The sequence below is a fragment of the Mytilus californianus genome, unplaced genomic scaffold (genome assembly GCF_021869535.1).
Source record: "Mytilus californianus isolate M0D057914Y unplaced genomic scaffold, xbMytCali1.0.p SCAF_3, whole genome shotgun sequence".
Classification (NCBI taxonomy): Eukaryota; Metazoa; Mollusca; class Bivalvia; order Mytilida; family Mytilidae; genus Mytilus; species Mytilus californianus.
The window spans coordinates 35,608,513-35,634,618 of record NW_026262679.1 but is presented as its reverse complement, the minus strand read 5'-3'; the positions used below and the strand labels follow the sequence as shown (position 1 = coordinate 35,634,618).

General features: G+C 31.8%; 1 protein-coding gene across 2 annotated transcripts in view; it reads left to right on the top strand.

Moving 5' to 3' along the window:
• The window catches only part of LOC127734450 (histone-lysine N-methyltransferase ASH1L-like), a 52,692-nt gene that overhangs the window by 14,984 nt on the left and 11,602 nt on the right, over nt 1-26,106 (top strand). The window contains exons 6-12 of one of the 2 annotated variants that reach the window (XM_052244320.1): nt 7,627-7,669; nt 8,583-8,631; nt 13,438-13,546; nt 20,146-20,300; nt 20,955-21,153; nt 22,649-22,757; nt 25,855-26,019. In XM_052244320.1, coding sequence (XP_052100280.1) covers nt 7,627-7,669; nt 8,583-8,631; nt 13,438-13,546; nt 20,146-20,300; nt 20,955-21,153; nt 22,649-22,757; nt 25,855-26,019 — 829 coding nt within the window. Of the gene's footprint in view, nt 1-7,626; nt 7,778-8,582; nt 8,632-13,437; nt 13,547-20,145; nt 20,301-20,954; nt 21,154-22,648; nt 22,758-25,854; nt 26,020-26,106 lie in introns of both variants that reach the window. The other variant, XM_052244319.1, reaches the window with a different exon arrangement.

The following is a 26,106-nucleotide window of genomic DNA, read 5'->3' as shown; positions in this document are numbered from 1 at the left end:
TAGCGGAGGGGGCATTAAGTTTTACCCTTGTCCGTCCATACGTCCGTACGTCCCAAAATTGGTTTCCGTTCTCTAACTTTAGTTTGCCTCAACCAAATGTTATGAAACTTATACACAATGCTAATTACCACAAAACAAAGATCAAGTACAAATTTGGGTAGCATCACTTTTACAGTTCTTGAGTTATTACCCTTTATAACATTATATGCAAGCAGGGACATCATCTGTGTCCATTCCCCATTTATTTTATAAAGTTATATGGAAGCAGGGGCATATTCCCCATTTATTCAGTGACCTCTCCATTGCCAATATAAAAATAACCTACTCATATTTCCATATATTTTACAATTAAAATGTGTCCTTACTTTAATTTTAAACAACTTACCTATTAAACCACATCATACCTCTATGCAATTGCCCATAGTGGACACATAGAAATATAGGTTCCACACTGACTGTAGTGTACAAATGTATGTAAAAAAATAAATGACAATGCTAGTTGTATCTTTGATGCATCAGCATATTCACATCAATATTTTCAATCAGGTATGCCCTCAGTCAATACAAAGTGAAGACACTCTTCATTGTTGATAAATTCAAGGGTGAATTCAAATATGGTCACTCTTGGTCTTCTTCCAACCTGCAGTAAAAACCAAAGTGGGGCAGCCCTTTGGTTGTGCGGCAGGGATGTATAGATTTACAGCCACATATGGTCAGAATGGGGACGTTAAATCTATTGCCTCTTTCAAAGAGAGTCACACTCTCTTCCCTTTAAGAGCCCTTGCAACAACTCTGAGGGACCGTAGGTGGCCTGTGCAAGTATAAATTTCTGTACCTATCAAAATTTAACTCCTATTACAGGACCTACCTATTGTATGGGTTGTTAGTTTGTTCTCTTATTAAACATGGCATAAAATATTTGCCACTGGACATTAAGGAACTAACAATAAATCAATCATTATTGAGGAAACAACACTCATAATATTGCATGCTAAAATGCATTTAAAAACATGTCTCAAAGCATATGACTATACCTGTTAATCAATATTTTCCAAATCAATTTACAAGGGGGTCCAGGAAATATCTATGTCAATTAAGTTTTTTATCCTTCATTGAACTTTTGATTTGGTCCCATAGTGAAGTTTTCTCACTCACAGTACTGAAAATTTGATTTGTATTGATATACAAGAAAAGTAGACAATGTAGACCATGCAAATGTACTGTCTATAAATAATGATTTCATATTATACTTGCTGTTTACAGTTTAGCCTGGTTACTTTCCAGGTAAATAATATATACCACATCAGCATCCCTTGCGTATTTTTAATACCCCCAGTTGAAAATAAGGAGATGTGGTATGATTGCCAATGAGACAAGTATCCATGATAAACTATAGGACAAGGATAATAACAACTACTGGTGACTGTAAGACTTTCAACATAGAGCTCAACCCATACCATACACTGGTAGTATGTTATAAAAGGTCCTGGGAAAACAAAATGTCATACAATTAAAAAAAAAGTAATTGCCTGAGTTTACTGTTTAGCTCAAGTTCACTAAACAGTGCTTTCCCCTTGATACTTGCATCACCAACGGCAAAAGCAGGTCTATTAAATTTTCGGTAAACTATATGTAGCTTCTGTGGAAGGGAATGATCTGTTATTTCTTAGAACATGTAACCTCAATCAATTGCATGGAGCGATTCAGGACAAGACTAATGTTTTGGTCTTATTTTTGATTCGCCTTGACATAGTCAAAAAGCGAGACATAGGTGGTGGCAGCGGCGTCAGCACAGTATTAGTTTGTGATTAGGTCAGTTCAAGGGGAACCATTAGTTGTAGGTCAATGATATTTGGTATGCAGTTGTATATGCATTAGCACATCTCATTTCCATGGAAAATATTTGGCCCCGCCCCCTCAGTCATGGTCTATTGACTTTGAAACTTTTGCTTAGTTTACATGTATTAGTTTGTGATTAGATCAGTTTAAGATGAACCTCCAATGTTAAGTCAATGATATTTGGTATGCAAATTTATTGACATTTGCAAGTCTTGTTTCCATGGAGATTATAAAGCCCCACCCCCTCATCATGGTTCATTGACTTTGAAACTTTTACATAGTTTACAAGTTAATGTTTGTGTTTAGGTTTGTTTAAAGGGAACGACTTATGATAAGCCAATGGTATTTGGTATGCAGTTGTATTAGCATTGGCACATCTCATTTCCATGGAGATGTTTAGCCATGTACAGTCAGTCATGGTTCATTGACTTTGAATATTTGCATAACTTACATGTTAAAGTATTGCTATTTTAATTTCAACATTTGCATTATCAAAATTACAAAAAGGCGAGACATATATCTGTGTTAACAGTTTATTAATTTAAAATTGTAATTTTACAAGCCCTAGATGTTGGGCCTGTTGCTAACATGATGTGTGGGATATTGACAGCTTTTCATAATCTCTGGACACTCGTCCATTGTTGAAGACTGTTTGATGACCATTACAAATCTGTTTTAATTAATTTATTTATCAAAAAACTGGCAACCCAACATCTCCTTTTATTCATATTGAGATAAGGAATGTTTGCATGTACATCCTTCGTAAAAATTTTATTTCTTGGCTTACAGTTGTTTAATTTTCAGAAGAGGAAGTTAATATGATCAAGTTGAAACATTTTATGTTTCATTTGGGAATTCCATTCATTTCCATTTCTATAATGGTAGATTCTAAAGTGCAATCAACAACAGTATTGGATTTGCTGGGATGTTTTTTATTACCAGCATTAAAAGGTGAACATTGATTGTGGAAGACAAAATTATTCTAACTGAAAAAGGAAATTAGCGTACATTATTGTGGGTCAATATCTTGATTAGACAAAAGAAAAACGATTTGATTTAATTTAATATGGCATTAGCTGATGGATACCTGAAAGACATTATTGTATTGATTATTTAAACTGTTGCAGTTCAGCTGTAATTGAATTTACTGGAATCAGGTTACAGTTAAATTATAGGATTTTCTTCCTTCAGATCATGGCTATTTATTGTCATCTTGTTTTTTATTGAGTTTGAAAGCTAAGGCTAACGGCCAACTGCCATATGTTTTGACACGCTTTTGAAAATGGATGCTGAATTTCAATTATTCTTTGGCAAATATGATGCTTTTAAATGAATTTTAATATTCCTTATTGACATTTTTGGCATTCAATTTTCAGATATATTTCTTTGTTCTGTTAGAAATTAGTTGAAAGGCAGGTGACCAGGGACATGGGTAGGAGAAAGCTGTCATATTATTTGAAAAGTCTACCTATTAAAATGATGCGCCTGAGCAAACAATCGATACCCCTCATAAAATTTGTTTGTGGGAAAACCACAAATGGAATGTGTTTATAAGATTTTAAAATGGTTATAATTTGAGAGGTTTACTATCTCATTGTAAGGAGATTATACAGGATATCACATAGACATATCAATCAGTTCTTTTGGTTACTACTGACTTTCTACTTAAATAAACTTTTCTCTGTAATCTAATTCAATTTTAAATAGTTTTTTTGTTGATTCAGTGTCATAACTTTGATAAAACTGTGTACTCTTGTAACTTGCACCTGTACTTTTTAATTAATGTTTGAAAAATAATGTAAGAAAACTTTAAATGATCAGCGGAAAGATGACACTCCAAGCAATGAAAGTGCATAATTGTGTTAAAATGCAGGGATTACATAAGTTAAAATAAGGATTGGCCATTTATGATATTTTTACACTGTGTAATCTGGCCCACCCTCTCAATTTTAAGGAATACAGAAAGTAATTAGCTAAGTGCACATTAGTTTCACCATCTGTAGTTAGGCCATTAATTACATTTGCACTGGAAGATTTATCACACTATCAATTGTACACACTTGTATCAATGTTATGTCAGAAAACACTAAGCAGTGATTACATTGAGAAATTATAGGCCTATTACATTACTGTGATAACTATATAGACTTGATAGATGCTGAGCCAGGGGAGATTCTAATTTGTTGTGATAGCTTTTCTACCAGATTTGTTTTGTTTGTTTTGATGGTATCAGACAGGCAAATAAAATCTCATCAAATTCCATCTTATCTCAGTTTGTGTTAGAGAAGGTTAATCTAATGGCCAATTAAATGAGGGTCTCTATAAAGAGAGTGTTAACTGAGTTGTTGAATGAACAGAAGGTCTCATAGGATGAAGTGAAAGCTTGATGATGAAGGAATTCTTGTAAGAGTGTTTCCCTTTGGTACATATTGAAGTAAATAAGCTGTTACTCTCCAAATTCCAAAACATTTCTTTTTTACATGTTTGAAAGCAAATCAATACTGGTTAAAATAGTTCTTCCAAAAAGAAAACTATTAAGAAGTGAGATTTGTATGCAGTGGTAGTTAATTTTTTTTTATTGTTAATTTGTTAATGCTATTGATGTCATTATATCAAATGTATACTAGGTTAAGGGGTATAAAGAATATTTTAGTGTGTGTATATATGTTTGTTTAAAGAATTTTCTGGTCAGTAATGTCACTAATGCCATGCTATCTTCCAGGATGCAAGGGTTAATTACATGAATTTCTAATATTCAAAAATGGGCGAATCTTAGGCATACATAAACAATTGTGTAAGATTATCCCTCATCTTGAAGAAAGAAAATAAATTAATAATGTATGACAGTATAATATAAACTCTTCTGTCAATAGCTTCTGTTATCTTTGATGTCCTCACGAACCACACTTTTTACATATTTACCAAAGACATTCCATATTAAAAAGTAACCAGTGTGAAGTATTTCACTCTTTGTATTTTGGTTCCTTTCCAATTACATCACATGTGTTTGTATTGTATCCATGATATTACTAATTTAATAGCCATAAAGCTAAGATATGAAAAGACTTGTCAATTCATTTAGCTGTCTCTCCTTGCAAGTACTCAATATTCCTATTATATTAATCATTCACCTTCTGTGTAAATAGAAACCTGATATCATTGGTGTTCAAATGAAAAGAAATTAAAATTCAATGTCAAATTTATAGATAACCTCAACAACTATAGGATTACTGTTTTATTTTATCCCCTACTTTATATTGTCATTTAGTGAGGCTCTTACTGGGAACTTTGCTACTACTGTATATCCTTCACATATTTCATTTGTCAGAGCTCATGCTGGATTTAATGGCTTTTCTCTCGCTATGATCATATATACATGTGCCTACATTTATTGTCAAGATTTTGTTTGTGTATTTACATGCATCCTATTTCTATCATGCTTTGTTCATTGTAGAAGACTTCAATTATTTCCTTTTATTTTGAAACAGAAACATATTGTAATTTAAAGCCAATTTATTTTAGATTTGCTTAATCAATTTTAGGATACAATTAAATTCATGATTTACATCAAATATTTATTTAGCGTGACAAATGAATTCTAAATTGGTTGAATGACATCATTTTTTAAATTGAATTTTTTCATTAGATATCTCTTCCAGGTCAAAAGTTCAAACTTCCATGTTTACATGTAAATCCAGATACTGTAAATTCAGAAATTATTGCAAAAAATGAAGGAAAAAATATTTATCTGTTAAACTGCCTTAATATTGAATTGTATTTTTAAAACGACTTGAGTTTGGTCATTCTGTGTTGTTGGGTTGCTGTTTCCTTTTTGTCTTGCCCCACGTCTCCTTTCATTCATTATGTAGCTTTAATAGTTGAGTAAAAATAATAAGATGACCAACATTTTATAAGTTCAATGAAAAGGTACAACAGATTTATAACAGCAGGTGTCAAACTATAGAGTCCCCTTTAAAATAATTATTTGAAATGTAACAATGGGAATAACTTCTCTTGTTGATGGAGCATATGGGTGCAGAGCTATTCACTTCCCAACAAAACAAACTATAGTCAAGTCCAAGATATGATCTTTAGGTTAGGGTCATTGAGTAGGTCAAAATAGTCTTAATTTTCTTTTTACTGATAGAGGTCATGAATTTTGAACAAAGAGAAATCTTTGGTATAAGTTTGTGGGAAAGGTTAACAGATTTGAACTGAAAGACATTTGTTTTGTAAGAGGGATTATATATCCCAGATAGAATGATGATGTCCAGGGGTAAAGAAGGTTATCATTAAAATCTCACCTAGTCTTACTTTTGATGTTGATTTATCAATCACAACATTTCTTATCTGATATTTTGGTAAAAAGTAATCTGAAATTGATAAGATGTTTAGAAAAATAGAGGGGATTTTACTCCTCTACTAGAAAAGACTTTAAATAGCTTATAAAAAGTAAATCCTTTGTCAAATTTGTTGTGGTTGACCACAGTACTAGTGCCTTTAGTCATTTAGACAAGTATCGGCAATTATTAGTTAACACTTAGACCAAACTTAATGATAAAAGTGTGTTATTTACACTGATGAAGTAATGTAGAGATCTTTTCTGTATGACAGTATGATTCTGTCTGGGTACATGATAGAAGCACAACCTTGACAGTTGTAAATATTTAAGACAATTCATTGGCATTTTCCTTTTCTAAATGCTGTAACTATCATCTTATGTGTCAGTTTGTCATTGTTATTTCTTTAGAATGATTAGTGCCAATCTATTTTCACCAAAGATTACTTTCCATGCAGAGCTGATGAAATATTTATCACTACAGAAGTAATTAGCGATGATAATGACTCAGTCCAAATAATTGTTATTTTACTAGATAATCATAGGATGTTATGCTTTGATGTAAACCCTTCCAATCTTGACAAATGTTACCTAAATTGATTTAACATTCGGGGCTCCAGATGAGACAGAGTAACATGTTGACAATTTTAGCTGATAAAGATCCAATTTTGCACATAATTAAATTGTAGATTTAATATTAGCTATTTGATGAATTTAATGTAAACATTGTAAAATCTCTGAGGGACTTAATTGAAGCTGTTATTATTGATTTGAGAGAAAACTGCAGTAGTGGAAATTGATTTTAATTGGAAATTGAGGACTTCATTTCTTCTGTAACATGATGTTGCAATTATAGAATGACAAGTAAGGGTCTTTTGGGGTTGTTAAGATGACTCTCATGTTATTAAATTCCAGCATATGGCATTTGTGTTTTATGGTTTCAGCATATATGGCAATGTTTTGATTTGATTAGAAGTATTATCAGTATTATTGGTACCATTGCTTTAAATAGAACTGTATTGGTGTCATCTAAAATATCTAGGACACATCTATGAACAACGGTGTGATTTTATTCTGCTTCTAAGTGTGAAAAAGTTATATAGCATATGTTACAAATGTTATCTATTGACATCTTTCTTTGTGTATAGGAAGGTTAACATTATGATAGCTTTAAAGTTAATTTAATAATTGAGAAGCAATCTATAAATTTGTCACAATTTGACCTGCAACAATAGTAGATCAAATGTATTCATTTGAGAGAAAAAAATAACTTTAGATTTTCATTGTGATAGAAAACCAACACATGTGACATTCACAGCCGGTAGTACATGTAGTATATAGGTCAAACTGCTAAATAGTGAATTTTATTTTTACGGTTGTTCCGAAAATTAAGTTAAAAGAGGACATTTTCAGGTTAAATGTAACGTTTTGTATTTTTATTTTTGCAGACCAAAGAAGAAGACAGGAAGCTCACAGAGAAACAGAGAAAAGGTTGGGTGTCTACTGTCACCTCCGCTCCATGTGGGCAAATATCGTCGTGAGGCGATGACAGATTTCTTACTACCATACGATATGTGGTGGCTACATGTTAAAGACCTGGTAAATCCAGTGCTTCAACAAACTGTCGCTTTCCTATCTACAGCCACTTTTTCAAACAAATTCTCTTCAAATTCTCTTCTGTTATGTCATGTTTGTCAAATTTCTCTCAACTATTTTTATGTATAAGAACATTTTCTTTTGTAAAGGAACACATCAGACATAGACGCATTCTGATTATGTTCAAAATTAATTTTTCAGGAAATTTTGAATGTTTAAATTGATTGTAAAGCTTGTTGTATGTGGTCATTTACACAACGAAATATGTCTTATTTAAACAAAGTGTAAATCATTTTTCATGTTACTGCCAGTAAAGTACATGCAAATTATTAGGTATTTCAGAATTAGTTAAAAGTAAAAAAAAAAAAATTGTCTTTGCATCATTGGTGTGTTCATGGTAAAAAAGCTGAAAATTTTGGAAAAATCGCACCTTCCTGAAATTATAAACAGATAATGGTGTTTTTATATTGATGGATAGATGAATAAAAATAGAATGTTAGGTTGTTTGCTTTTGCTGTAAAGCTAGGACTATGATATTCACTGCTTAGACTGTGCTACATAGTGAAGCACTTCTGTTGCTTTATATTATATTTAACTTACCTTTATCAAGACATTCAAATTTTTGGAATGTTGAGGCTATATGTCAACTAAAATACAACTTGTGTATGATTGTGAATTAATTTGTGTGTTTGTCTATGTTTTTAATTCAAGTTTAATCAAAGCTGATACACAAGTTGATCTTTGTTTTTTTTTGGTTTTTTTTGTAAACACTACAGTATTTTGTAATTCTGTTTTTACTCCTTTTCAGATACCAAAAAAAGAAGATGTGTATGGAAAATACAAGAAAATAAGGAATAGTAAGTTAGACAGTACTATGATATTCCTGTCTTACTAAGTTAAAAATTACCTTATTTAGCCATTGTCATCCCTTAAAATGTGTCTACCACTTTGGGTGATTTAATGACGTTTTCTACACTTGAAGCCCACAAATTTTTTTTTTGGGGGGGGGGGGGGTGGAATAAGTTGACATCTCTGAAAAATCACCAATTCAAAGGAATCAGACTTAAGAGGAATGGTATTACACCATAACTTCTGATCAAAATCGGGAATGGATTTCTAACCCTGTTGTTAGTTAAAAATGGCATGGTTCCTGTTGAGTGTGATATTTCTTCATGGGCAATTTGTATATTTTCCCTTTGATCTTACTGCCTAATATTTCTAAGATTGTGGACAGGACTTTATACTCGAAAAAGTATAAGGCAATGACGGCAGGTATAAGTGAATCAACAACACATGTTCATATCAATCTGCATCAATTTATCAATGAAATGCATGTGACTTTATTCATACAAAAGAACAACTATCACAACGTTTTGTAGGCTTAAAAATAGTTTTTTCATTTGATTTCATACTCTCAACCAAAAAAACATTCAGTTAAGACAATTTGCCGCTAAAATGAAAAATGGTATTTTATTATTTGATGCTGACTTCAGCAGCTCGTATATAAGTTTGCCCTACCAGGCTCACTTGATATTCTTGCTGATAAAGTGAGTTGTCAAAAAACAAAAATGCTATTATTCTATATGTATCACAAAACCTTCTGTGTGATACTGTATACACATAGTTGTCCCTGCGATATTTGTAAGGTTTCCGAATCCATTTAAACGATAACAGGTGAAAAAAGAATCTAAAACAATCTCTGGTAAGATTTCATATCACCTCTGATTGGACAAAATTCAATAGATGAGATTATCTGAGCAGAGTTGTTGCATTTTCTAAAACATAAATTTTGAAGTTTTTAACTCAATTTTTTAGTGTCTAAATTAATTTTACCTTCAGTGTTAAAACTTCATGATTTATTTCTGTTTTATTTATATAAAAAAAATATATGCTTCAGAAACTGAAGAAATGTACTATAAAAACTGATAAAATTGCTATAAATTGTGTAGCCTATCATCTTGTTATAATTGACATTAAATTGATATAAAATTGTATATAATGATAAGAAGAGTAAATAAATCAGTATCTCAGTGAGGTAGGCCATGTCTGAAGCCACCTGTTTCAATTAACATTCTGTCTGGCAATCAGCCACTTCATTTCCTATTAACATCTCGTAAAAAATTTAAATGTAGTGTGTAGAGATATTCGGATGAGTAGGAAAAGTTATTCTAAAGTGGTTTTGTTTTGTATTGTTGCCAAAGTAATTGGAAGAAAATGAGTCATTTAAACTTACAGTTAAGTGCATAGAAATGCACCTTTCATTAATAAACAAGCTATCTCGTTTCAATTTTTTTTAAAGTTGATACAAAATATGAGTTCCATGGAGGTAAATGATGGTCTTCAGGGAAATACTTGTATGTCCTGTAATATTCCAGTACATATGATGTCACTGACTGGCAGTGCATCCATCTTGAGTATTACTTAACACTCCTTACTCTTTTCATCATTACTGTAAACCATAAAATGCAGGTTATCTTTGATTATTGCGATGGTGATTCCAACATGGTTACATGCTACTTTGATGGGCAAGATTTATGAATCCCTGCTTTTTTATGCAGGGGGTATATAGTGATGGGGCAGTCTGTCCATCCATTCCTTAAGTTCAAGCTTCAGTTCCAATTTTGTATCCACAACTGCTCCAACACTGCTTGACAGAAATATGTGAAACTTTAACAGAATCTTACTTACAGATGTTCTTTTGCACCTCCTATTTCAGTTCTTCAACTGAATGACTTTATGGTTTACTCTCTGAAGACATGGACTTCGTCATATCTGCACAATGAAGTACACACTTGTGTCCATTTCTCCTAAACCCCTAATCTTTACCATATGCCATTGTGGACCTATTTTGTTTTTCATCAAAATTATTTTTCAAATGTGTTCCTCAGCAAATTATGGACTTTGCAAGGGGTGTGGAGGACATCATTTTGTGATTTTATTCCCAGTACCTCTTGTTTGAAGGGCATTTGGATCTGATTAATCGATGATTGCTTTACGTCGCATCAGTACAAACAGGCTATATCCAAATAAGCAGTTGGATCTGACAGAATTCATACAGTTTGACTCTTCAAGCTACCACAATACATGCCCTTACTCTTGAGGAATTCTGTTTCTATGTGGTCTATTTAAATGTTATGAACCCTTAAATGTTGTCAAGACTAAATAGTTACTCCTGAAGCTGTAGCTATGCTTTCTTTACCCTCCTTTGAATAGAATGATTAGCTCCTTTAAATAGGGTTAAAGATAGAGGTGTCAATACATCTACCCTTTTATATACCAGACTACAAAGTTTTTCTCACCATCAAAAAGGTCTTGTGTGGCATTTGGATAGCAGTATAGAAGAAAAATCATCACAGAAATGATATATCAGTTAATAGTTTTTTACTTACATTTCTTTGTGTGTAAAACAAGGACAATATTACATCATGAGGCAGTTACATAACTCTGTCAACAATTTTAATGTTAAGGAAAATGAGTAATCTGATAATTGGTAATCTTATATTTCCTTTACATGTGATGTTGATGTGTGAAAATTTGTGGTTTTTGCAAAATTTTTGGCAATATCACTGTCAGTATTCTGTTATCAAAATGTCATCAGCACAAATCATGTTTTATGCTGATTTTGAAGCATTTATGGGAAAGTTGAAAGTTTGCAGGAGAAATTCTTGAGGGAATCTGTTTTATCAAAGCATATAAAAACTTGTGTTTATGCAAAGTGGCATTGAAAGAATGGAGGGCATGAAAAAATTACAAAGCAACACATTTTCAACTGTATTTTGAATAATTATTTTTTTTTATAGTAAATTCAGGTGCAATGTATTATAAAAGCTAATGAATAAGCATTCTCAGAATAGATATGAAACTTTTATTAGTTTGTCTGATTCTGTAATATTTTTATAAATACATGTCTAGTTTATGAGCAAAAACAATTTCTTTTACAATTAAAAGCCAATGCTTCAAAGACAAAAAAACAATCAATTTTTACCAAAGGTATAAGGTATTCTTTAAATAATGGTGTAGCCAAGTGCTATTTTCATTAACTGGAAAAAAGTTCAAACTCTTTTTTGTAACTCGTCACTGTCTTGAAACACTTTTCATCGTAGATTAAATTTTGAAAACAACTTGTATACAAAGCTATAAATAATATGAGGAACTAAAGAAAATCACATTCCACTGTAGCTATGTTATTGGGTACAGTCTGAAATAAAGTTCTCAGTTATATCAAGTCTGCTTTTATGTTTATATAACAATACACTTACATGTAAACACATTTCAAGTTGAATCAAATAAATTATTCTCATTTACTAAAAATAAGTTTCGTCTCTGTTAGTAGTAGAAATGCTGATTCAGAGATTTGACAACATTGTGGAAAAAATTAAACTTTATCATGACTTGTAAATTATATGTTTCGATATAATCTTGCATCTTCAAATTATTTTAATACTACCACTTAGATCTTGTGGTTTTAGATCATATTGCTCCAAGCAATGTCTCAGAAAAGGAATTAAATATTTAAATTTTGTTACTTTAAACTGTTTGTAAATCTACCATGAAATTTGAAGTGTTTTATTAAATGGAGAATATTGACAAATACGAACTGATAATGTGATCTGTACAATTTACCTGTAAGGAAATTTGTATTATTAATATCATGTAATTTTATATGGCAAACAAAAAAACATGGTTAGAAAATTAACATATTAATATTAGCTTTGTAAATAAGGATGTATCATGTTTAAATAAAAATGAAGTTTATAGTGAGAAGGAAGAATTTGTTTTTGTTTACACAAGGAAGAGACTTGTCAATAGATGGAGAATAAGAAGACAATTTAGTATTTAATTATGTATAACTCTACATGTGGTTGACATATATTGTATGAAGTCACTGAAGTGATTATTATTTTATGTTGTGAAATGAATAAATCTTTATTACACTTTTTATGTAAAACAGTTTTATCATTAAAAAATGTTATCAGTCATATATAATCGTGTACAGCTGTTTAAGTCATTTAAGTCATATTTTTGACATAAATGGTTTCTGTTCTTTTTATGAATTTAAAAATCAATTCCAGCATAAAGATTTAGTCAACAATTATTTATCGTTTTTAGTCAAATTTTTTATATAAATGGTTTATATTCCTTTTATACCAAATTTAAAAAATAAATGAAAGAATAAAATATGGTCAACAATAATTTATGTATGGATTGAACATATATATATTTTTATATCTTGATAGGAAAGTGAAGGAGGCATAAAGTGTCAATCTTATCCATCTACAAGTCTGTTGGTGGACTTTGTTTTAAATTTTTCATTTTAAGTCCATTCCTCGGAAACCCAATGTGGTTTATCACAGAACATTTTACTGCTATGATACACTCATACAGTGCATAAAGTTCAACTAACTTTGGGTCAATATTGTTTACTTTTTATGCTTCAGTGATTTCTATTAAATTTTGCATTATTTCTATGTAACAGTTATATTTTTATAATAATTTTTCTTTGACATAATGTAATTATGATGTGTATTTCATGCTTAATTGACTTAAGTTTAGTTTTGTAATATATGCAACATGTGCTAGGATTATATATATGAAATAACTGTACTTCAAAAATTTCATATTACATGTACATGAATGTTAATTTTATGTTGATATCTATTCAGATGTTCATGTTGATATCAAACCTGTATGTCCGTACGAACCACACCCTTGTAATTGTAAAAGACCACAAACGGAAAAAGAATTAGGCTGTGGAGATGATTGTTTGAATAGGTATGTATTCTGACATTAAATGTGGCTGAGTCAAGTGAACCAACACCTTAAATCCAATGAACTCAAAACTTTTTAATGATGAAATGATTGATATTGTATTTATTAAGTATCCATATATAAAAATGATTAGAAATTGCAATATTTCAAGATTCAAGCATAGACAATATTTTATAGGGATTAACACATGTCACATTTACATGATGGAGGGAGTAACTAACACAGTCATTAACAATGAATCTTTCTTTAAGATGTTAGCATCTTTTGAAAAAATAAAAATATCCTATAACCTTGGGAACTATTTATTAGTGTTGCTGATGGAAAAACTTGGCTTTTTTACAGTTAGAATTTAGAAACAGTCTTGGGTTAAAGTATTTTGGACATCAGTAAATTTTTCAAAACTTTTTAGAATTTTATGAAACTTTGGAAGTTGCTTCTCTATGATTAAGAGATAATGAATGTCTGAAGCAAAGATTTGAAATAACATTTTCTTTTTGATATTTTAGTATTTTACTGATAGCTTGACTTAGTTTTTATACGACCGCAAAAAATTTGCGTTCGTATATTGCTATCATGTCGTCGTCGTCCTCCGAAGACATTTGGTTTCCGGATTTAACTTTAGTATAAGTGATTGGATCTCTATGAAATTAAACCACAAGGTTCAACAGCACAAAAGGAAGGTTGGGATTGATTTTGGGGGTTATGGTCTCAACTGTTTAGGAATTGGCGGTCAAAAAGGGGCCAAAAAAGGCATTTTTCTAGTTTCCGGACAATAACTTGTGTATAAGTGTATGGATCTCTATGAAATTGTACCACAAGGTTCCATACCACAAAGGGAAGGTTGGGATTGACTTTGGGGGTTATGGCCCAAACCGTTCAGGAATTAGGGGCAAAAAAAGGGGGAAAAACAAGGTTTTTCTGGTTAATGGACAATTACTTAAGTATTAGTGATAGGATCTCTATGAAATTGAAACACAAGGTGCCATACCACAAAGGGAAGGTTGGGTTTGACTTTGGGGGTTATGGCTCAAACCGTTCAGGAATGAGGGGCAAAAGGGGGGAGGAACAAGGTTTTTCTGGTTTCCGGACAAATACTTATAAGTATTATAATAATAATAATAATAAATTCTTTATTTAAAGAGGGTAAACACAGTTAGTTACAATTACTAATCTTCCCTGAGGCCCTCATATACAATACAAGTAAAAAAATAATAAGAGAAAAAAAGCAAACATACAACATATTAACACATAGTCAGTTCACAATCGTATAGTCATGATAGTTAAGTATACATGTACCATTAGAACATATAAAACAGTTACAGAGTGCATGTAGTAAATATATATTATATACAAATCAAAATCATACATTCTAAAAAAGTAATAGTTGCAATCATTTCAAGACTGAATATTGGGACTGCCTCAAGTATAGTTTTATAATTTGTTTAAAACAAAAAGTGTTTTGCACTTTAAGCATTTCATATGGTAGTCCGTTCCATAAAACTGATCCAGAATAAGCAAAAGATTTTTTAAACAGTTCAGTTTTTGGCTTAGGAACTATCAAATTACCTTGAGTAACACTCCTTAAAGCATAAGGATTATTAACAGATATAAGTTGAAACTTTTGAAGTAGATACTGTGGTACTTCTTTCCGCATACATTTATATAGCAGTAAATATTTGTGGTATTTGATTCTATTTTCTACTGTCATCCATCCAAGTTCTTTAGATAAGGGGGCTGATGGGGATAAAGGGTCTGCATCAAGAATTAATCTTGCTGCTCTTTTTTGAAGTTTTAATATTCTTATTATCCCTTCATTTTTATACGCCCGTTTGCGGGACGTATTATGGTATACCGTAGTCCGTCCGTCGTCAACATGTCAGACATTAACTCAAAAACGCTTTAACCAATTTGAATGAAACTTTGGTGAATTGTTCATATCTATTGACGTGAGCTCCCTTTCGTTTTTTTATAAATTTTAGATTTTACGTTTCCGAGTTTTGGGGTTTTATTCATTACAAAAAGGGTGATTTTCAAGTTTTCGTACAATAACTTAAAAACACTTTCACCAAATTGCAAGAAACTTTGGTGAATTGTTTATATATATTGACATGAGGTCCCTTATGATTTTTATAAATTTTAGATTTCACGTTTTCGAGTTACGGGGTTTTATTCATTACAAAAAGGGGGATTTTCCAGTTTTCGGACAATAACTCAAAAATGCTTTGAGCAGTTTTCCTGAAACTTTGGTGAAATGTTTATATCTATTGACGTAAGCTCCCTTTCAGTTTTTATAAATTTCAGATTTTATGTTTACTAGTTATGGGGTTTTATTTATTAAAAAAAGGGGGATTTTCAAGTTTTCGGACAATAACTCAAAAATGCTTACAACAGTTTTCATGAAACTTTGTTAAATTGTTTTTATCTATTGTTGTAAGCTCCAATTTGATTTTCATGAATTTTAGATTTTACGTTTCCTAGTTATTCGTAAAAAAGGGGTGATTTTCAAGTTTTCGGACGATATCCTTAAAATGCTTTGAGCTTTCATTGAACTTTGATGACTGATTTATATCTATTAAGATAACCTCCCATTTTTTTTTTTTATAAATTTCTGATATAACATTGAGAAGTTATTGAACTTATTCTTTGAAGAGACAAGGGGCGTATCATGCGCTGATGGCGCAGCTGTTTATTACATTCTCCCCAAACAATACAGCAGTAATCAATGAGCTGCAGAATATACCCATTATAATATGCTTTCCCTGCATTAGTATCTAAAAATTTCAATTTAGAAAGAAGGTATATTCTTGATGAAATGCTAGCACAAATTTGATCAATTTGATTTGTCCAGCTAAGTGTGTTGTCAATTTTAACACCTAATAATTTTTCACATGATGAATTTTGTAGTGTTTCTGAATTTATTTGTAAATTTGGTTGAAAAGATTGAGTTGATACCGTAAATTGGGTTATTTTGGTGGTAGTTTTATTTTGGTTTATTTGGTGCCTCCAATGAAAGTGCCAAAATTAAATACACGAAAATAAAGCAAACGCTAAAAATTGAAACGCCAAAATCGTGTACCGGTACGACAATATCGTAATGTTAATTGTTGAGGAAAATATTTGATGTTATTATATCTAACGTATATTTCGTACAATTCTATACATCTCTGCAAATAAATACCTGGTATAATTTGACAACAACACTATATAATTTTTACTTAATTGTCAATTTTCTGAAATTGTTAAGAAAATATAGCATGAATTTTTATTCACACGTCATAAATATGCCAGGCTTTTGCTGATTAGACACCGTTATTGGTAATTAGAACATCAAAACTCCTTGTAATCCTTTATCTTCAATTAATTAACATGACTTTTGTACTGCCAGGGGCATAAGGATTAAAATTTAAATCCTTGATTGTCAATAGATTAACATGTACTGCAATAGAGATGATTAAAATTTATTTCATATGATATTTGTTAAAAATAAACAATCTATTTAAAAGGTGATTTTAATGTTTAAGATTTGATTTCATAACTTCTTTAAGCTTTGAACTACAATATACGGAATTATTTGCAATTGCATCCGTATCCGATTCCGATTCCTTCATTAGGTTAACTAAGTCGTGTTTCTCGTTTGATAAATTCAATGATATGTTGTCAATAAACGGGTAAATAAAGACAAATATGAATGAGCTTGCTCACTACTGTTGTACTAAAATTAAAAATAACAATTGGACGAAGCACCAAAATTACACACACCAAAATAAAACACATGCCTTTCGAGAGAAAACTGCCAAAATATCCTGACGCCAAAATTTCCCAATTTACGGTAACTTCTGACTTGTTCCAGTAACCATACATTTTGTTTTTTTAGTATTGATGAACATATTATTCATTTTGCACCATTCTTCAACTCTGCATAAATCTTCTTGTACATCATCATGTAAATTTTCTGTTTTTCCCGGATTTATGAAGAGTAGAATCATCAGCATACAAGACTGTTTTACAATTTTTAATGCAAAGGGGAAGGTCATTTATAAATAAGACAAATAGTAGAAGACCTAGAATAGATCCTTGGGGGACACCAAATTTCACATCTTTTTTATCATAATTAACATTGCAAATGTTAGTCAATGGATCTCTATGAAATTGTACCACAAGGTTCCATACCACACACAGAAGGTTTGGGTTGATTTTGTGGGTTGTGGCTTTAATCGTTAAGGAACTAGAGGCCAAATAGGGGCCAAAAACAAGACTTTTCTAATACTGGCTAAGCTGATTCTAACATAAATTATTTCTGATCTATATAAAGAAACAACAAAAATTACAAATACTGATATGGCAGGAGATACACACCAAACAAGGTGTGTAAATTATTATATTTAGTTTTTAAACAGATTTACTAAGTATTGCGCAACAATATTGTGTCAATACTTGCCCCAACTGTTCAGAGTTCGACCTCTTTGGTCGTATCCAGCTGCTCCAGGCGCAGCACATTTTTATACGACCGCAAAAATTTTTTGTGGTCGTATATTGGTATGACGTTGGCGTCGTCGTCGTCCGAAGACACATTGGTTTTCGCACTCTAACTTTAGTTTAAGTGAATGGATCTCTATGAAATTTAATCATAAGGTTCAATACCACAAAAGGAAGGTGGGGATCGATTTTGGGGGTTATGGTACCAACAGTTAAGGAATTAGGGGCCAAAAATAAGCATTTTTGTAACTTCCAGACATAACTTGTGTGTTAGTGTATGGATCTCTCTGACTTTGTACCACAAGGTTACATATCACAAAGGGAATGCTGGGATTGATTTTGGGGGTAATTGCCTCAAAATTTTAGGAATTAGGGGCCAAAAAAGGGGCAAAAAACAAGCATTTTTCTAGTTTCATGACAATAACTTGTGTGTAAGTGTATGAATCTCTCTTACATTGTACCACAAGGTTCCATATCACAACGGAAATGCTGGAATTGATTTTGGGGGTAATTGCCTTAAAATTTTAGGAATTAGGGGCCAAAAAGGGGCAAAAACCAAGCATTTTTCTAGTTTCATGACAATAACTTGTGTGTAAGTGTATGGATCTTTATGAAATTGTACTACAAGGTTCCATATCACAAAGGGAAAGCTGGAATTGAGTTTGGGGGTTATTGCCCAAATTAAAACGTTAAGAATAAGGGGCCAAAAATAAGCATTTTTTCTAGTTTCCAGACAACAACTTGTGTTCAAGTGTATGGATCTCTCTGAAATTGTACTGCAAGGTACCATACCACAAAGGGAATGCTGGGATTGATTTTGGGGGTAATTCCCTCAAATTTTAGGAATTAGGGGCCATAAAGGGGCAAAAAAACAAGCATTTTCTAGTTTCAGGACAATAACTTGTGTGTAAGTGTATGGATCTTTATGAAATTGTACTGCAAGGTTCCATATCACAAAGGGAAAGCTGGGTTTGAGTTTTGGGGTAATTGCCATAAACGTTGAGGAATTTGGGGCCAAAAAACAAGCATTTTTTTAGTTTCCAGACAATAACTTGTGTTCAAGTGTATGGATCTCTCTGAAATTGTACTGCTAGGTACCATACCACAAAGGGAAGGCTGGAATTGAGTTTGGGGTGATGAATCATAAGGGGGTTCAAAAAATTTGGGGGGGGGATTTTTTTTTCCTTTTTTTTAATTGGTTATTTCTGATTTATACATAAAAGCAAATAATAATGATATGGTTTGAATAGGTAAATTAAAAATTTTTAAGTTCTTAGACCACATTTATTCTGTGTCAGAAACCTATGCTGTGTCAAATATTTAATTACAATCCAAATTCAGTGCTGTATCAAGCTTGAATGTTGTGTCCATACTTGCCCCAACTGTTCAGTGTTCGACCTCTGTGGTCGTATCAAGCTGCGCCCCAGCGGAGCATTTTATTTGCAATTAACTTTTACATACAGTCTGGGATTATTTTTATGCCCCCGCCGTAGCAGATGGGTTATTAAGTTTTACCCTTATCTGTCTGTATGTACGTCCGTCCATACGTCCCAAAATTGGTTTCCGTTCTCTAACTTTAGTTTGCCTCAACCAAATGTTATGAAACTTATACACAATGCTTATTACCACAAAACACAGATCAAGTTTGAATTTTGGTGGCGTCACTTTTACCGTTCTAGAGTTATGCCCCTTTACAAATGGAAAAATTGCAAAATTTTGCAAAATTTTTCGTTTCCGTTCTCTAACTTAAGTTTGCCTCGACCAAATGTTATGAAATGTATAAACAATGCTTATTACCACAAAACTCAGATCAAGTAAAAATTTGGGTAGTGTCACTTTTACAGTTCTTGAGTTATGTCCCTTTATAACATTATATGCAAGCGGGGGCATCATCTGTGTCCCATGGACACATTCCCCATTTATTTTAGACATCAATAACGTTATTGAATGTTATGAAACTAGGACAGAAGCTTCTTCAAGATTAAGAAAAAGCATGTGAAGAATTTTTTTTTTTATTATATTTTTCTGTATTTTACTGATAAATGGACACTGGGTTCCAGCTAACCCTTTATGAAGTTTAATAAATTTAAGGAGTATATTATAATAGAATTATTATTTTATTCCAGGTTAGTTTTCACAGAATGTTCACCATCAGCTTGTCCATGTGATGACCAATGTGCCAACCAGAGGATACAGAAACATGATTGGGCTGGAGGTTTGGATGTGTTCATTACTGCTGACAGAGGCTGTGGAGTTAGGGTATCAGAGAAATTAACTGCTGGTAAGTTGTGTATATCACTCTTGATATTGTAAATTATGATGTTTCCTCCCTAACTTTATCAATGTGCACAACTTTTTTATATCTTTTATTGTGTGGTTTTGTGATGTCATCTATTATTGAAAAGATGTAAATGAGTTTGACATAATATTAGAATCAAGCATGGTTAATTCCAGTGGCAAATTAAATGCATATTCAGGATGAGAACATTTTGGTATTGAGAGGGAGAATCATTTACATTAACATGTTCAAGCAACTTGGTTGTTATTGTGTTCATACAAAAGACTACAAACAAAACTTGTTTCAAGCACACATTATTTATTAGCAAATTGAATTATTGGCTCAACATTTACCAAAACGTGTCATGCGTATTCGGTTAGGCTAAAAGCGAAAAATATGGTTTAGATCAAGAAAAGTACACATATGAGGTAAAGCATACAATATGAAATTTGAAAGGATTTTGTAGATTCTGCTTACACTGACAGTTATGCCAGTGCCCGATTCATGCAAACTTCAGTACTTACTTCTTGAACTGAAAGTGGTTGTGTATACTTGGAAATAAAGTCAGAAATGTTTGAGAATTTATAAGTAAAAGCTCAAATTAAAAATCAATATATACAAAACATTAACTCAAGTACTATAATGTTTATTTTTCAGGTCAGTTTATTCTGGAATACCTTGGAGAGGTTGTGAGTGAGCTGGAATTTAAGAGAAGAATGACAGAAAACTATTCTCAGGAACGACATCATTATTGTCTAAATCTAGACAGTGGTGCCATGATAGACGGGTATAGAATGGGCAACATTGGTAGATTTGTCAACCACTCATGCAAACCTAACTGTGAAATACAGAAATGGTAAGTGTAAACACTCCATATTTTTCATTGGTTATTGAATATTTAAGCTGTCAAATTCATGATCACCGATTTGACTTAAATTATCATATTTGATTCACAATATGCTTAAAAACATTACAAAAATTCCAAAAGAAACCGTTAACAATGCATGGACTCCTTATAATGTATCAGCATTCCGTGCATATTTTTGACTAGGCGCCATCTAATTAACCATCAAGATGACCTCTGAAGACTGCTGATAGTCATTTGCTCTGATATAAATATAGACTGAGAAGCATGTTGAGTTGGATATGAATGATTTCTTGTGGGCCGAATCTGTCAAAGAAATGGGTTTTTTATGGAGGCTCCCTTGTTTCACTCCTCAAAGTTGACATTCTTTTCTTTTTAATAACTGGACATGCTTAGGGCATGGGTACCCACCTTTAGCTAAAGGTCAAGTTAGGGTAACATGAATACATATTCAACTGAGGTTGAATTATTGACTTGCAAGTCAATAATACATTTGCGACGTTTTCGATTTATTTTAATTTTACCAAATAGAACCAAACTGACTGCTAATAGCAAAATATTATTTCATTATTCTGCTTTTATAACTGTTTGAAATTTGAAAAAAATGTATTTTAAGTTTTTGTCTGTATGACAGCAATTCTGTAATAAGAATGATAATTCTTACCCCCAAAAATGTTATTAAGCATATTAGTAAATGCAAATCCAATTGTTGAATTAGATATGGTCACCTCAAAAGGAAAGAATAGATATTTATTGTCTGCAAAGAAATCAACTCCTACAAAGAAAATATTAACTTCAACCATATTTTTTTTTCGAAATTGTATGATCCTATTAACACAAAAGATTTTTAAATGGCATATACAAATATATATTAATATGAAACAATTACAGCCAAAAGATGTTTTAAAACTGTTATAAGCATTTTTTTTTATTACATAAATTTCTGATAAGCATTTTTAGGCTGAAAAAACCCAGCCTTATGCTATAACTAAATTATGTGAAAGATGCTTTTACACACTACAAGACTGAATAAAAACAGGATAGTAGTTCTTTAATGTGAATAGAAAGTTTCTTTATTATGTTGAAATGATTTCTATGTCTATAAATGTAAAAAAAAAATTGTGCTATAAAATGAGAATTGACCAATGTTTCCAGTAATGTAAAAGATGTGATGGAAAAAATATGGCAATAATTAAACTATGCATTTGACTTTTTAGGTGGTAATAATCTACTAATTTTCAGTAGGTACTTGTGGCTAGTTTCGTATTCCAGATATTTACTCACTTATACATTAATGTGAAATAACTAGGATTGAATAATTGAATATACTGATATCAAGCAAACTTTAGTCATGTAATATACATGCCAATACTGCAGCACAGTACCAATGACCATGATAGGCTGTTTTGAAATGCTTGTTTTGTTGTATTTTATTACCTTGTGAAATGCATATAAAGAATATTGAGATGTCTAATCTATTTTGTAGGAATGTAAATGGTGTATACAGAATGGCTTTGTTTGCTTTGAGAGACATTGAGTCTGGAGAAGAGTTGTGTTACGATTATAATTTCCACTCATATAACATGGATTCTCAGGTAAATTGTTTTAAATAGCATTTAATTGGAAAAAAATAAATAAGAAAAATAAAATAAAACCAATAAAGCAATCCCTAAATTGCAGTTGATTCAGATGTTTTGATTTAGTTCTCTTCATCTTCCTGTTTAAATGAAAATTTACATATTCTTGTAATACGCATGATGGTGATATTGAAATTTTATAAAAAAAAGGAATTTTCCTTGGCGTATTTCTCAGAAACTATAAACCTGAATCTGGAAATTTTGTATTCAGTATTATGTGAACATGCTTTACTATCTGATTCATTTTAACATCCATTTATTATCAACTTCCTGTTAACAGATACTTATAGGTTGCACTTTGTAAATACAGCTGTTTCACAGGCCTAGCCTCTTTTGGGGAGATATATAATATTCATAGATATGTTGATTTGTTAACGTACTGGTTCCCAGATATGATCTCTGTGTTTCATCTCATAGAGACATAAGTTGAGAATGTTACCAGTATAAAAAAAAATGGTAGCGCCTAAAATTTAATTCTTAGGAGGTCCAAAAGTGGAGGTAGGGGTAGTTTAGAATTTTAGTATAAGTTAAACTCTTAGAAGTTCAGGACATATAAATGTTGAAAATATGCCACACCGCCTTATATTTTGACCTTTGAATAAAATAGTAGTGCATATCAACTTTCCGTTCTGGGATATAATTTTTCACGAAATTTCCTAGTAAAAGTGGCACAGTTTTAGCCGCAAAGGGAGTTCCTATGGGAAATTGCATTGTCTATATTTACAGAATTGCAACCTATAGCTGGGTGTCATGAGTATTAGCTCACAGTACATCTTGTTTCTTCATGGGTTATGCATAAAACAGCAAGGAGAGAGATAACTTACACTAGATTTTTTTCAGAGTAGGGTATACTGTTTCTACAAATCAGAGCGTCCATTAATTTGTTATATGGCTTTATATGAAAATTCTATATCATGTAATGTGTTTTCATATTCCTCACTTATCAACTTGCTGTTTACCAAATACTTAAATATTTTACACATAATGACCATGTATGAAGTTTTGGTCAAATTTTTCATTTTACACATAATGACCATGTATGAAGTTTTGGTCAAATTTTTCTTAGAACCTAGGAATCAGTATCCTATACTGTGGGATGCATTTGCACATCCATTGCTCTGCAACTTACTGTTTTCCAAATGCTTATGGCAGGGTTGTCAATAGCTTACAGTTCATCTTGTTCTTTAATTTCCCTCAAAGTACCGTATAGGGGGTTATTTTTGCAGGTGTAAAATTTCGCGATTTAAGGGCAACAAAGTATACGAAAAATTTTGGCGGTTTTAATTTTGGTGGATTCTTTAATCCCAATTCAATATTTTGGCGGATACTGAAATGGTTGCAGTTAAAAAGTTGTAAAACTTGACAAACAAGGGTCCATTGTTATTGTTAAATGATTGTTTTACCTGCATGACGTCTTATTTATTGATTATATTTTGATAAATTAATCAATAGAATACCGGTACATAGTTATTTGTCACAGGTGTACAAACATCTTGTAAATGTTACGGTTGATTAGTTACGAAATTGACCGGACCTTTGATGTACTAATGAGATTATAAAATTATCATGAGTGCAAGGCTTCCAAAACAGTCATATATTCCGGACATTTGTATAATGTCCGGTAAAAGTCCGGCTGGGCAAAGCATGAAACGGTCATCTACTTTTTAGTTTTCAAGGCTTTCTTAAGAGACGGTCATTTTAACATAATTCTCGATCTTTTTGACCCAACCTTTTGCCTTTAACAGCCACACATTTCCGGTCATAAAAGTGACATGATCATTAAGTACTATCAAAACAACCCCTACTTTAATACCTCCTCATTTTAAAAGGGTTAATTAGTTGTCGAACAGCTTAAATTTACCTGTTCAGGTGAAAGGTAAAATATTTTGAACCGGACATTGATCAGTCAATCAAAGTTATTTTCTTACATTTCAGCAGTTTGCATCTAATTAATTTAGTCAAAAAGATTTAAATTATCAGAAATACGTTTACAAATATGATTTGATGAAAAAATTAAAAAGGTGAAAATGAAAAATCGTCATAACCACGATGTTTGAACCAGAGACCTGTTTGAACTAGTACATGTGTGTGCATGTGTGCAGGTGTGAAATTTAATTATGCATCCTAATTTCTTCAAAGAATGCTTAAATTGTCATTGATACCGTTATCTCAGGTTTATTTCGAATATTTTCTTGAAGAAATAACGTAGAAAGAGCTAGTTGCACTCATTCATGCTTTGCAAACGTACACAGAATTTAGGTATCTGTCTCTGGGCCATGTTTTACCATTGTCAAGATAATATCCGGTATAATACTGTATTAGATTTAAAACGAAAGTAAAGTTTTTGACAACGTTATTTTGCACAAATAAAGAGTCTAAGGCAGATATAAGTACGCTGATGTTGCACACTTCAAAATGATGCACTGCCAACAGTTTACGCCAGAACTACGAATTTGAATCAAAGAAAGTTTAATATCATTTTTTTTTTAACTGTTTAAAGTCAATCCGAAGTTGGGATGGCCAACTCAGCAACTGATTACCATAATTGCCTTTTGTTTATTTAGTCTTAAGGGATTAAAATCGGGATGATATATGAAATGTCCGGCTGGCTAAAAATAATTTTGGAATCCCGGCATGAGTGACTTGCAACTCTAATATAATTTGACACTAATTAATAAGGATAAAATACCTGACAGAGTACCTTACACTCTTATATTATTATTTATTTCATTATGTAACCAATCAACTAATTAAGACCTGACAGCCAGTGAACAATGGCCTTTGGCATTTATGTTGTTTAAATTAACATAAACCGTTATTGATCCGTCGAACTCGAAAAAATAGATAGTTTACAAAACGCTTTAGCTATTAGAAAGAATCGAACGTATGCATAAATTTTCGCGGAATTTATTTTCGCGATTTCCCCTGACCCGCCAAAATAAACGAAAATAAACACCCCGCGAAAACAACCCGCTATATGGTAGTACCTTACTGCGTAAAATCTGAACAACATTTCTATTTTGTGTATTTATGATTTACATTTTTTAAACTACAGCAAGATTGTATGTGTGGCAGTGAAAATTGTCGAGGAGTAATTGGAGGAAGAAGCCAAAGAAGCAATGGACATGTTAAAGAGAAGGTGACACCACTGCGACCTGTAGGCAGGCCTCCAAAGGATAAAAGGAAATCCAACAACAAACTGAAAAAGTTCAGGGAAAAGGTAAAAGCTTCTTTACTACTTCAGTAAATGTAAAGATTCTTTATCATTTAATTTTGTAATATTGCTTTGAACTTCATCTAGAGGAAT